Source organism: Chelonia mydas, chromosome 6, assembly GCF_015237465.2.
Source record: "Chelonia mydas isolate rCheMyd1 chromosome 6, rCheMyd1.pri.v2, whole genome shotgun sequence".
Classification (NCBI taxonomy): Eukaryota; Metazoa; Chordata; order Testudines; family Cheloniidae; genus Chelonia; species Chelonia mydas.
In genome coordinates this window covers 94,520,140-94,532,644 of record NC_051246.2, presented here as the reverse complement: position 1 = coordinate 94,532,644, position 12,505 = coordinate 94,520,140, and the positions used below count along the sequence as shown (strand labels likewise).

The window sequence follows — 12,505 nt, the reverse complement described above, 5'->3', positions numbered from 1 at the left end:
TTCTAACATCTCTGTCAAAAGTTGGGCCTATGTCCTTCCCAGTCACATTATTAAAATTTATTTCTGTGACTGAAATCAAATTTTTATAATCCCAAATTATATCCATTGAGCCAGATCCTCAGCAAGTGTGGAACAGCATTGCTCCATTGATGTGAATGGAATTATGCTCATCGACACCAGCTGAGAATCTGGCCTGGCATTTAAGTTTCTTTTATTGCTACCCAGTGAGAACACTGTATCTTCTTTGTAATGTATAATAAGAAAAGGGGATGAGGTAAAGGGAACCATACTCTCCATCATTTCCAGGCTTTTGCACAGGGCAGGGTGGGTTAACATTGCCATAAAATAGTCCTAATGTAAGTGTAAATCACACTCCCATTGTATTCCATGGGAGTTCTGTCACAAACCTCAGTGGGACCAAGTGTATCACACTTAGCTAAATAAACCGGACCCTGAAGGAATGCCTGGGGAGGTTAAACTCAGTGTGTGCTGAAGACATAGAAAGTGAAGAATCTATTTGACACATGCTGTTTTACATTATTAGTCTTTTGATTCATTATCTAAGTTCATTCCTTCCCATTTTCTTCTCATTCTATTTATTCTTCTCTGAACTCTCTCAATTTCCTCTGTATATTCTATCAATAGGATAGTACCCAAATCTGTAAATAGACTTCCCCAGATATTGTCTAACCAGCATTGTGTCAAGAGGAAGCATTACCTCCCTGATCCCATGAGTGATCCCATTAATCATACATCTAATGATTACACCTTCCTTTTCCGAAGCAACACTCATCTTTAACTCTTCAGGAACACCCACCACATATATCCACATTACTGATGCACGCAAAAGTGAAACCCAGGTCTGGCATAGACATGGGTGTGTACTCACTATGTGAAGCTGCAGAAAGTCGCCGAGCCCAGGAGCACTGTCGATCCGAACCAGGATGCCATCCTTCACAGTCGTGCTGAAGCCTACAGCAAGACGATCTGTCCTTGTGCTGGGTCTGTCATTTGCTGGCCAGGTATACAGGATGAGGCCTCCACTCTTCCCAAAGATATATGTGGCACCAGCTGCAAAATGAAAAACAAAGAGGGAGGTGTTCGTTCACTATGGTTTTTGCCGTGTGTGGTAACGCTGTAATGGCTGCAGAGAGGAATATATCCAAATACAAGCATTTCATTAGCACAAGTGATGAAATCTAAGGCCTGTGAGGCTATTGTCACCCTCAATTAAAGACACAGGAAAACTGAAATAATACAGAGCAGATGTTAGTTAAAGAGATATACTCTACATTCCACTGGGTACTAGCAGAAGACTGATAATGCACTGTATCCAAAAACCTTTATGCATTGTGACAAACAATGTAGTGAGCCTTCCTAAACACTAGCATTAATTCCACATCTCATCCAAGGAAGTCACAAGATGGGGAATTATACCCCTCTCCCACCATATACACAAGGACTCTTCCTCCCAGAGAATGGCGTATTCTTTTCAGCGGAACAATGGCTCTGAATTGCTGGATGCCTTTCCTGATTGAAGGGGATGTGAAAGCAGAACAGCTTTCTAGTACACAAAATACACCCACTCTTTCCCCCTCCCATTAATGTAGCACTGTTATCTTTCAGTAAAACAAGATGCAAAATAAAACAACAAGAACTTTAAAAAGTTTGCCATTCAGATAATTATGGCTTCTACGCCAGCAGTAATACTTTCAGAGATCCTTTTAAATGAACATTTATGCTATTCACAACACCCTAGTGTATCCACACAGTATTAACAAGGGAACCACAAATAGATAAATGCTGCTTCCTTTTAGGAAGGAATAAATCACCAATGACAGATACTGTACACATCCTGCTAAAGTGTGCTCCAGGTAATAGTATCCAAATCAAGACAAGCAGCATCTGCAATAAAGACAGCTACAGAGTTTATCAAGAGCCTGTGAGTTCATTATCGTTAACACAAGCCTGGGCAATGCCAAGTAATGCACTGCTTTTAAAAAACAGACACCACTTCACAAACTTGGTATTCAGCCTCACTTGGAGATCCAGAGCTAATGTCCAGAGGAAGAGGTGTGCTATTAGGATCAATTTTACATACAAGGTAGGAGACCCATACAGGCTAAGGACCAGATTCTCAGACTTGCCCTGTTCCAGGTTTTTAAAAGAGCTCATCACACTGGTCCCTGAGCTCTTTAGAAAATATGGCCCTAAAGGTCACAATGGGAGATGTTTCAGAGTAGCAGCTGTGTTAGTCTGTATTCGCAAAAAGAAAAGGAGTACTTGGGGCACCTTAGAGACTAACAAATTTATTCGAGCATAAGCTTTCGTGAGCTACAGCTCACTTCATCGGATGCATTCAATGGAAAATACAGTGGGGAGATTTATATACATAGAGAATCTGTGGTAAGGTTGGGAACAACACATGCAGGAGGCCCAATTCGTCAGCCATTGAGCTACACCCAAGTCTATAATGCACTTTTCCTAAGGGTCACAATGAACTGTGCAATACTAAATGCAGCCAATTGGATTCCACCAACAGCAGCAGGCATGAGATATCAATGGGAAGCAGAGGGGGACTGGGTGAATATACTTCAGATCATAGTTTACCTAGGGGAGGCTACAAGGTCATTTATTTTTTATCAGGAATACCCGCAATTAAACAAACAATCTCAAAGTGAATTAAGTACAGCTGGATATTGCTTGGGTCATTTGGTACCAAAACTGGGTCACATATGAGTCTGGCTGCAAAGCCACAACTCCATTGAGGCTCTTTGTTTTATGTAAGTAAGTAGAAATAAAAACAATAAACTTCATCCTTATGTAGGGCTTTTTCTCTAGAGAGCTCAATATGCATCGCAAAAGAAGGTAAGTGTTGTTATCTCCATTTCACAGATGGGGTAACTGAGGCGCACAGAAGGAAACTGACTTGCCCAAGGCCAAGTCAGTGACAGAACCAGAAGCAGAACTCAAGTCCCCTGACTTCTAGTCCTGTGCATACCCACTGGATCATACTCTCAGTAAATGTAAATAAACTTGTATGACATTTCATTCATAACCCAGAACTAAGACAGAGAGCACACTGACAGAGCAGAGCTGTGAGCATGTATTAGTCCAATTTCAGAAATGGTGACTCTTCAGACAGAGACCAAGCACCCAATTCTTACCTTCTAACTGAATCTCTACCTTCAGCTGTGGAGTGTAATGGTAGGTGCGTGACTACTGCAGAGTGTAAACTGTTTGTTTATCATCCATTCTTACAAGTACACTTAAAGCCTTTTCATACTAATTAGAGGTGTTTGTGTAATGAATTATCCACAGCTTCTCTCCATGTACGGATAATTCACACAGCCCACAATAAGTGCATAAACTACAAATATCTTTCCTCTTTAGTTTATTAGCTAGTTCTAAATGTTTTATATATTATATTACTCTGGCTCACAGAATAACACAAGAAAAATCAACATCTGAGTTTGAGTGTACTGAGTTTTTCTGATCACTTCTGGCTCTGTAGACCAAACCCTCATTTCCAAAAGCTGTTCCCACATGTGTTTGTGTGCTTGGCCTTCACTCCTAATTCTGATCACTGGGACTTTCAGTTGCAAGGATCAGAGTGGAAGGAATGTCTTTGCTATATCCAAAGGCAGATGAGATTTCCTCACTTTTCTGAGTGCCATTTGGCTGCAGGTAGAGCATGTCAGAGCTCCTGCAAGTGTCAATTACAGCCAATTATAACTGTATAGGCCGGTGACGGCACTCAACTGCCTAGCAAAGCTCATACTCTCCTCGCAGGACAGAGATTTGCTTCTAGGCCTGACTTCAGGAAGCTCAGTTTTATGCCTCTGTGCACAGTAATCATTCAGCTGTAACAATCAGAAGAGCAGGCGACCTAAACTGATCCTTATAACAGAAACCTACTGTACTGCAACTGTTCAGTACACGATCCAGAATTATCTGCAGAATGGTAGGCAGTCCAGTTTGCTGACTTCTGTGTAACTTTCCCTACCTGAAATATAATTTTAAAAAAAATGTATGCATGTATATACTTTCACTTACATATTGAACATGTAAACATGCCCCAGTGATAATTATGACATGAAAAATCCTAAATAGTGTAGCACTAATAATTTGCTACAAAATTTGAATAAAGTAATCACTCCAAACAGAAATCATAAGATGCAAACATTAAAAGAGAATATTAGATGGAGGAGGAAGAACACAAAGAGAAAAAAAGAGATATACAGTTAATGCTACACGGTAATCATGTTAAAAATAATGCCTGACTCATTTATGTGTCTTTATATATTACACATACAAAACGTGTTATAAGAACATTAAAGTTCCAAACTGAGCACTCAAAAGTTAGGAAATGCCAGAATTAAGGTTGCCTGGGTAACCTTAACTTGGCCCTCCTGTGCATATGCATTATGATCAGATCTTCAATTACACGATCACATACTATTTTTTTTCCATAGGACCCCTGCCTTCTGCACTGCATAGGATACATGGTGATCACTTAATGAGAAGCTATTCAATATTTTGTTTTATCCTCATCGTTCAATGTGTGTGTCCCTAAGCCTTATTTAGTGCACACTATTCAAACCCTGCTCTGAAGATAGAATTATTCATTTCCTCTTTGGCTTTTCTTGAGAGCTTCACAAACATTCATTAATTTATGATCATAAAACCCCTGTGAGATGAGGCAGTGGTAATATCCCTATTTTACAAATGGGGAACTAAGTCATAGAGACTAAGGTCAGAAGTTTCCACTAATTTTGCGTGCTCAATTTGAGACCCCAGGTCCTAATTTTCAGAGTACTTAGCATTATAGAAAACTTGATATGACAAAAACACAGTTTCTGTTGACTTCAGCTGCAGTTCTGAGAGCTCAGCACCTAGTAAATATGGAACACACGATTATTGACCATCTGTGTAAGTGACTTGCCTAGCATCACATGGGAACTCTGGAAAAGGCAGGGATAGAATCCACTGCTTCAGGGGAGCATTCAACTGCCGTAACCAAGAAGTCCTCATGTCTCTATTCTTTTAAACGTAGGTGTTTTGTTTTTTTAAAGAAAAAACAAATTCCATCATGTGGCATCATATTGATAACCACATGCTTCATCAGCAGGGATGGAACCTTTAGCTCCACTGCACAGGCCTCTGCCATTTGAGGTAACAGACTAACTGATAATAATAATAGTAGAATGCCATCCTCTATGAGGACCAGCACCAGAGGGGGATGAGACACGGTTCGTCAGTGGGTTTCACAGCTATTTGCTGATAGCAGACGAATAGTGAGACTCAGGAATTCTGGGTTCCATTCTATGCTCCTGAAAGGCAGGGGCTCTAGGGAGCACAGACTCTTCTGCCTGTTCCCCACCAAGCTTGACTCATTCTCCACTGTCCTCTCCAAACTGTGCCTGTCCCAGCCTGTCTCTTCCCCACCCCGTTAACTTCTTGCTTAAACAGCCCAAGTCCCTACCTCCAACTGTTTGTCCCCAGTTCCTTGGCAGTCCCAGTTCCTCACTCCCAACTGTCCAATCTGTGTCTCTCCTCCCACCAGCCCCACTGGTTCCCAGTCCTAGTCTCCCTCCCTGGACTCCTCATCTAATCTCAGTCTTGGATAATGGAGTGGCACATATGCTTATAAAATTGTGGATGACACTAAGCTTGGAGAGATTGCAAGTAATTTAGAGGACAGGATTAGAATTCAAAATGACCTTGACAAATTGGAGAATTGGTCTGAAATCCACAAGATAAAGTTCTATAAAGATAAATGCAAATTACTACACTTAGGAAGGAAAAACACACAGCTACAAAATGGTGAAAACTGGTTAGGCAGTAGTGCTGCTGAGAAGGATCTGGGGGTCATAGTGGATCACAAATTGAATATGAGCCAGCAGTTGCAAAAAAGGCTAATATTATTCTGGGATGAAATAACAGGAGCATCGCATGTAAGACACAGGAGATCTAGAGTACTGTGTCTGCTTCTGGGTGCCACACTTTAATGAAGATGTGGACAAATTGGAGAGAGTCCACAAAAGAGCAACAAAAATGATAAAAGGTTTAGAAAACCAGACCTCTGAGGAAAGGTTAAAAGAACTGGATATGTTTAGTCTTGAGAAAATAAGACTGGGGAGGGGGCTGAGGACCTGATAACAGTCTTCATATATGTTACAGGCTGTTATAAAGAGGACAGCAATCAATTGTTCTCCATGTACTTAAGGTAGGGCTGAAGCCCTTGGGGTTCATCTTTGGCCCCCGTGGCTGGGGCAGTGGAGTTCAGCAGGCTCAGTCTTCAGTCCCGGCTCCTGGGGTCTTGTAGTAATTTTTGTTGTCAGAAGGGGGTCACGGTGCAATGAAGTTTGAGAACCCCTGCATTATGCTACTAGTGGAAATACAATATGCTGCAAATATTCACTGGTATGTATATCTGCATTATATTGGAGCTGAAAAAGATTTTTAGCAGGAAAATTACAAGGGACGTGAGATATAAACTCTTACAGTAAACTCAGATGATACTTTTGGCATTTAAATTAATACAGCAGGATCTCCGTCCAGGGTCTGGACCCCTTAGTCATCATGCTTAAAGCTCCTGTTCATTCTGGTAATCCAGCACAGACTGTGAAGAATATAAATCTAAAGATAATATTTTCTACCTGAAATAACATGCAAGACATATGGCATGCTCCTTCCCCTCAATTCATTATCATGCCTTTGTTCTCTTGCATGAAATCTTAGGTAAATATAGATGATACTGTGTTATTTTTATACAATTTTCTATGAGGATTGAGAAATTATTTTAAAAAATTGCTTAATAAGGAGAAAAACGGATGTCCACGAAGGCCGGCTATTTCTGAAATCGGAGACTTGAAAGTTCCCAGGCAGCATAACTTTATTATACTTTTCCTAGCTAGATTTTTTATTTCATGGATACATACAGTCCCATTATGCACCTTCTGCTGAGCCCAGTAGTTCTGATAAGTCGCTTCACGGTGTGCTTAGTATGCTGGTGCTGAGATACTATTATGTTTATTAATAATAGTAACCATGTAAATTTTCTGCTTGCTAGCAAGAAGCTATCAGTTCAACTAAAGGAAAATTTGCTATGATGGCATTTTGGTCATTTTTCTTGGTGAGATTTGCACGTTACCAAGAAGCTGAAATTATTTAGCTTATTCCCTGTAACAAGACTATTGTAAGGATGGAATCACTAATACATCACAAACAATTAAGTGAATTTAGCTGTGTGAAGCAGGACCCAATTCAAATAATGCAGATGACCTTGGCAACAATTGTACCAAGTAGCCTTGTAAAGTGGCAATTAAATAACACAGACCTAAGAGCTTACCAGGGTGGTTAGTGCTTTCAGAAAATCTTATTAAAATAAGATTAAAGGTCTGACAAACTCACAAAGGCAGGGAAATGCAGATAGAAGGCTACCACCTATCTCACTATACCTAAGTTCTGCATACACTCTTCTATCACTAGTAAGAGTGCTAACAAGAGAGTGTAAATTGGAGCAATTGGTAAAATTGAGCAAAGAAAAGCATAGGCTGAATATCAAGAGAAACTGATCAAGAGACAAGGTTTCTCTCCAATAGGATGTACAGGAAATGTCACTGCTTTCCAGAGTCATTTAAAAACAGGTTACTGAGAATGTACTACAGAGAACATTTCTGCCTCAGCCGTGGGGATGGACAAGATAGACAGAGCTGTTCTAGCCCAAACTTCAATTGGCCAAATATTAGACCTCACTCAGGCAAAGTTCTCATTGAAAGGAATAAATTAAACTGAGTGTAAACTGAGTGAGGACTGGCTTTTCTGAACAATTCTCAGTGCTTCAGAACAAAGGGTGACACTCTATAGCACGTGCAGTTCAACCACTCACTAAACTAACCACTGATTAGTTTAATCTCAGCTCTGCCACTGAGGGGTGGCAGAGCTGCTCCTCTTTTGCAGGTTCATGGCATGGCTTTGAGCAAAACCTCACATACTTGATCACTGTAAATTGACAACAGGTGTTCAGAGCCACTGTCTCAAGAGAGGATACTGGGCTAGATGGACCATTGCTCTAACCCAGAATGGCCATTCTTATGTTCTTACTCTTCAAAGGTCACTGCAGGCAATCCCCATCACTACAGCACAAATCCAGAGCTAATGAACAAATTAACAGAGTAAGTTAATTTTGTTAATTTAGAAGTAAACCAATGAATGAACTAATGGAGAGTCCCTTACTGGAACCATCACTGAGATCCTGAAACAATCCACTCCCAGCCAGCAAGCTTGCCCAACAGCTGGAATTTGAAAAAAATAACGTTCCATGGTAGCTCCTAGCAACTAACCAGGCCTTTACAGAGTCCTTAGCTGTTACATCACTGTCTCATGTTCAACCACATGTTGTACTTCCCTTGCAACCCCATACATTAAACAATGTTAACAGAACACATTACTTAACATTCTCCACAGTAGCATTACATTACTGGAACAAACGTTCATTAGCTGAGTATAACTGAAAACTATGACATTGTTTCTAGCAGCTTCTGAATGATGCTTTCCAAAGTTAAACCTTCTGGGGGCATCAAAGGTGCCACACATGCTCTCCTAGCAAGAGATGTGCTCCCACCCAATCTTCCCTGAGTAGAAATTAAAAGATCTAATGAAGGACAGCTTGTCTTGGAGGAGACATGACAAAACTGTATGAAGGGCATCAACACCAAAAATAGAAAGGAATCATTTGGGATGGTACATGGGTATATAAGTAGGAGAACAGGATGAAATTAAAAAAAGAAAAATTCCAGCTGGAAATCAGGAGAAACTCCTTGTTAGGGTGACCAATTAGGCCGTGGAATAGTCTGCAAATGGATGTAGTGGAATCCCTGTCATTTGGGCCTGATTAAAGTAGATTGACCAAAACACTAGAAACTCTGATGGGGAACATGGTATCACAGATCTTTTCCATTTCTAGATTCTGCTGCATGATTTTATAATTCCTACTGTCCATGTTGAACCTGCCATAGTGGTATTGCATACAGGTTCTTTGTCTAACTAACATATCAGCTATGTGATGGCATCTCCAGTTTTGAAATAAGTATTTAACAGCAATCCCCAGTGGGAGCTATGTATCAGACAAATAATGTGTGGCTCAAAGTCTGTCTGTGATGAACATTCATTTCATTATGGAGGGAGTCACTGTCAAGTGAATCTCACAGTTTTACAAACTACTGTAATATACATAATAGAAAGAGATAGCAAGTTACTGTCATTATAAATAAAAAACCAAGGGAAAATAACATAAAACACAACCAAAGAGAAGGGAGGGCTATGATTCAAATTACAAAACTGGTGGGCGGTTTAACGTTCAAGAAAAAGAGAAATTAATAGCAACCAGCACAGGGTTAGTGCAGATGGGCACTGCACCAGCTTCAGCCAAACCCACCCCTGCACGTCTCCCAGTGCACTGTGGTCTTTATTTTGGCCACTCCTGCTTGCCCAGTTACAAACTTCCAGCTCAGTCTTTAACTGCAACAGCCCTGTTATCCCAGTCTTTATCCTTTTCTCTCCTCCTCTTGCAGAGGCTGCTGATCTTACCATGCCAAACCAGAAGGTTATTTTGTGATGTGTACAAATGGAGACTAAGAAAAGGGTGGGAGAGACCACCAAAATCATTCTAACTTGGGACCTAAACAGGACTTGAACCCAGAACTCTGGTAGAGAAAGAAACAAAGACCTAACCCACTATACCACCACGAACTACCCCTGTAACCCACCTTTAACCATATTATGCCCAACGCATATTGGCACCTGTGGTATGCAGGATCACTCACTGTCTGGCAAAAGTGGGTTGACTAGGGACGGTCATTTTACCCTTATGAAGAATTAATTTGCTGAGGGTTAATCCAGACTTCCAGCATTATTTTAATGCAACTTTTTCACCTTCACATTATTCCTTATATTTTAAGTTGACCAATGCATTACAGAGCTGGGAGTTGAAACTGGGTTTTGTGTCTGGCTCTCCCACTGTCTGACGCAAAGCCCAACACTTAATTTCTCTGTGCCTTTCACCCCTATCTAAAATGGATCTATTAATACTTATCTGCCTCAGAGGAGTTAGAAAAAGGGGTTGAAAATGGCTATAGACATATCATCAATTGTCTGGTTCATTTGACCCATTCTATCACAGGATTCTTCCAAGGAGAAAATGAAGAAAGGCATTGTACCATATGTAAGATGATTGATAGGGTGTCTTTTTCCTCTTATGTATCAGGAGCTTTAAATTGTCTGAGATGGAAGAAATGTAAAGCCCTAAGAAAATGCAAAGCTTCCAGGGCAAAAGTGTAATCCTTGGAAAGCAACGCTTCCCTGCTTAAAAGAGTTCTCATGGACCAGCTGCTTTTCCTTCAAGATGCCTGCTCTTCCCCAGACAAACCCTCTGAGACCTAATGCGAACACCACCATATCCTCATATCCTTCTATTTAAAAGGCAGACATTGTCTGACGTTAATTAAACTGAAATCCTTGCTCAGCTTTAACATTCGAGGGAGCTAGGGCTTCTTCTATGGCAAAAAAAAGGAAAAACACCACAACAATACAAGCCTGACACAAAATGGAAGCAACAACTCGGATCGTGCCTGCCTTCCTTGTTTCCTTTTTAAAATGACAGCAAATTAATACAAGTCACTTTCTTCCTGGTATGTGTGGCATTAGCCAACAATTGGATCAGACAATATGTTATTTCTTATTAGTTACACCATATTAAAAGATAGGTTTCAGAGTAGCAGCCGTGTTAGTCTGTATCCACAAAGAGAACAGGAGTACTTGTGGCACCTTAGAGACTAACAAATTTATTAGAGCATAAGCTTTCGTGGGCTACAGCCCACTTCATCGGATTCATAGAATGGAACATATAGTAAGATATATATATATATACACACATACAGATAAGTTGGAAGTTACCATACAAACTTATCTGTATGTGTATATATATATATCGTACTATAAGTTCCATTCTGTGCATCCAATGAAGTGGGCTGTAGCCCACGAAAGCTTATGCTCTAATAAATTTGTTAGTCTCTAAGGTGCCACAAGTACTCCTGTTCATATTAAAAGAGAGATTGGAAGGAGTGGGGGGAGAGAAGAAGGGAGTGCTCCTGGAATTGCCACACAGTCCAAAATAATTTACACTCAAACTATGAATGACTCCAATTCCTAAGCACTGGGAAGTCTGACTTATATTCTCCCCAAGGAAAATTTGTTGCTGGGTACCTTGGGGTTACCCATCACCAGCACAGAAGAATCCTCGAGGTTAGCAGCTGCTTAAGTGGACCAAAGATAACCATGGATTTAACAGCCTCAGGATGATAAATGTCAACTACGGCACCCTTTGCTCTGCAACAAAGAATCTGAACAGGGATCAGCTGGCTGAGGCATGGCTTCAATGTAAACACAGTGGCTCTGGAAATATAGGATCAAGTTTTGCTCTTGCTGACACAGGTGCAAAGACATTGAAGGCAATGGGTCTGATTCTCCACTGCCAAAGGTTGGTCCTGGGCCAAAGGCTATCCACTGATTTATACAAAGGGACATGTGGCCCTCCTAATTTTTAATACAAAGCTCCACTTTGATCACAATAGAAGGTCTTCTGGTTTGAACTGGAGCATCACACGCTGCAGCTGTACTCTCTGTGGGACCACATCTCCATGTTAAAGCGAAGGCTGGGTGCAATCTGGACCATTTTGTGCTAACTAGATGCAGCCCAGAGTTTTCCTGCAAGCAGCCGTTGCATCCCTTAGCAGGACAAAATTTGGGAGCCCTTCTCATAGTCAAAATGAATATGGTGATGCAGGGGATAAAACCACACACACACCCAGAGGGACAATGAGCTGGGTGATGATTCCTTGGTTGAATTTGATGGAGATAAATTAAAATGTTTTTCAGCTGCATCCCACTGCCAAACAAGAGCTGAAATCTGAGTAGGATTTCTTTTTCGGGGTGACCTGCTTGATAAAGAAAGAGCACCCAGAGAGGATGTCCTTAGAGAAGCCCAGGAGACAGACTGCCAAAGTAGCAGAGCTCAGAGACTAGTGTTATCAGTCCCATCGTAACTGGATTCACAGCTCTGCTGTGAGGGACATTCACTCCCTGCGTGTACAGAAAGTTTATGGGATCTGAATGTTACTAGAACAACCTAGAAACAGGACAGGATGGATGGAGGCCAGACTGCAGCCACCGATTTCGGTCCATTCAACATTCTCCCAAACAGTTGCTCTTTCTAATGTATATTTCCCCACTCTGGGACCAATCCTATAGATGCGCCACACCGTCAATTGTGGTAGGAGCCAGGAAGCACAGTGTCCCATAGGCCCAGACCTTTATATTTATCTATTTTTGTTGTTGTTGGAATATATTCAAGCCACATTCCCTAGTGCTGCCTTTGGGAGCACTTTAGTTTCTCCATATTAATTGCCCTCTGCATAACAACGTTTCCCTGAAGTCCCTTAGT

At 41.0% G+C, this 12,505-nt stretch overlaps 1 protein-coding gene across 36 annotated transcripts in view; it reads right to left on the bottom strand.

Moving 5' to 3' along the window:
* Positions 1-12,505, bottom strand: part of NRXN3 (neurexin 3) — a 1,375,103-nt gene that overhangs the window by 338,338 nt on the left and 1,024,260 nt on the right. For all 36 annotated transcript variants that reach the window (XR_006291425.1, XR_006291426.1, XR_006291424.1 and 33 more), the window contains one exon: positions 890-1,071. Coding sequence is in view for 29 of the 36 variants with exons in the window: in XM_043548139.1 (XP_043404074.1) it covers positions 890-1,071 (182 nt within the window). In the remaining 7 variants the exon portion in view is untranslated. The remainder of the gene's footprint in view (positions 1-889; positions 1,072-12,505) is intronic.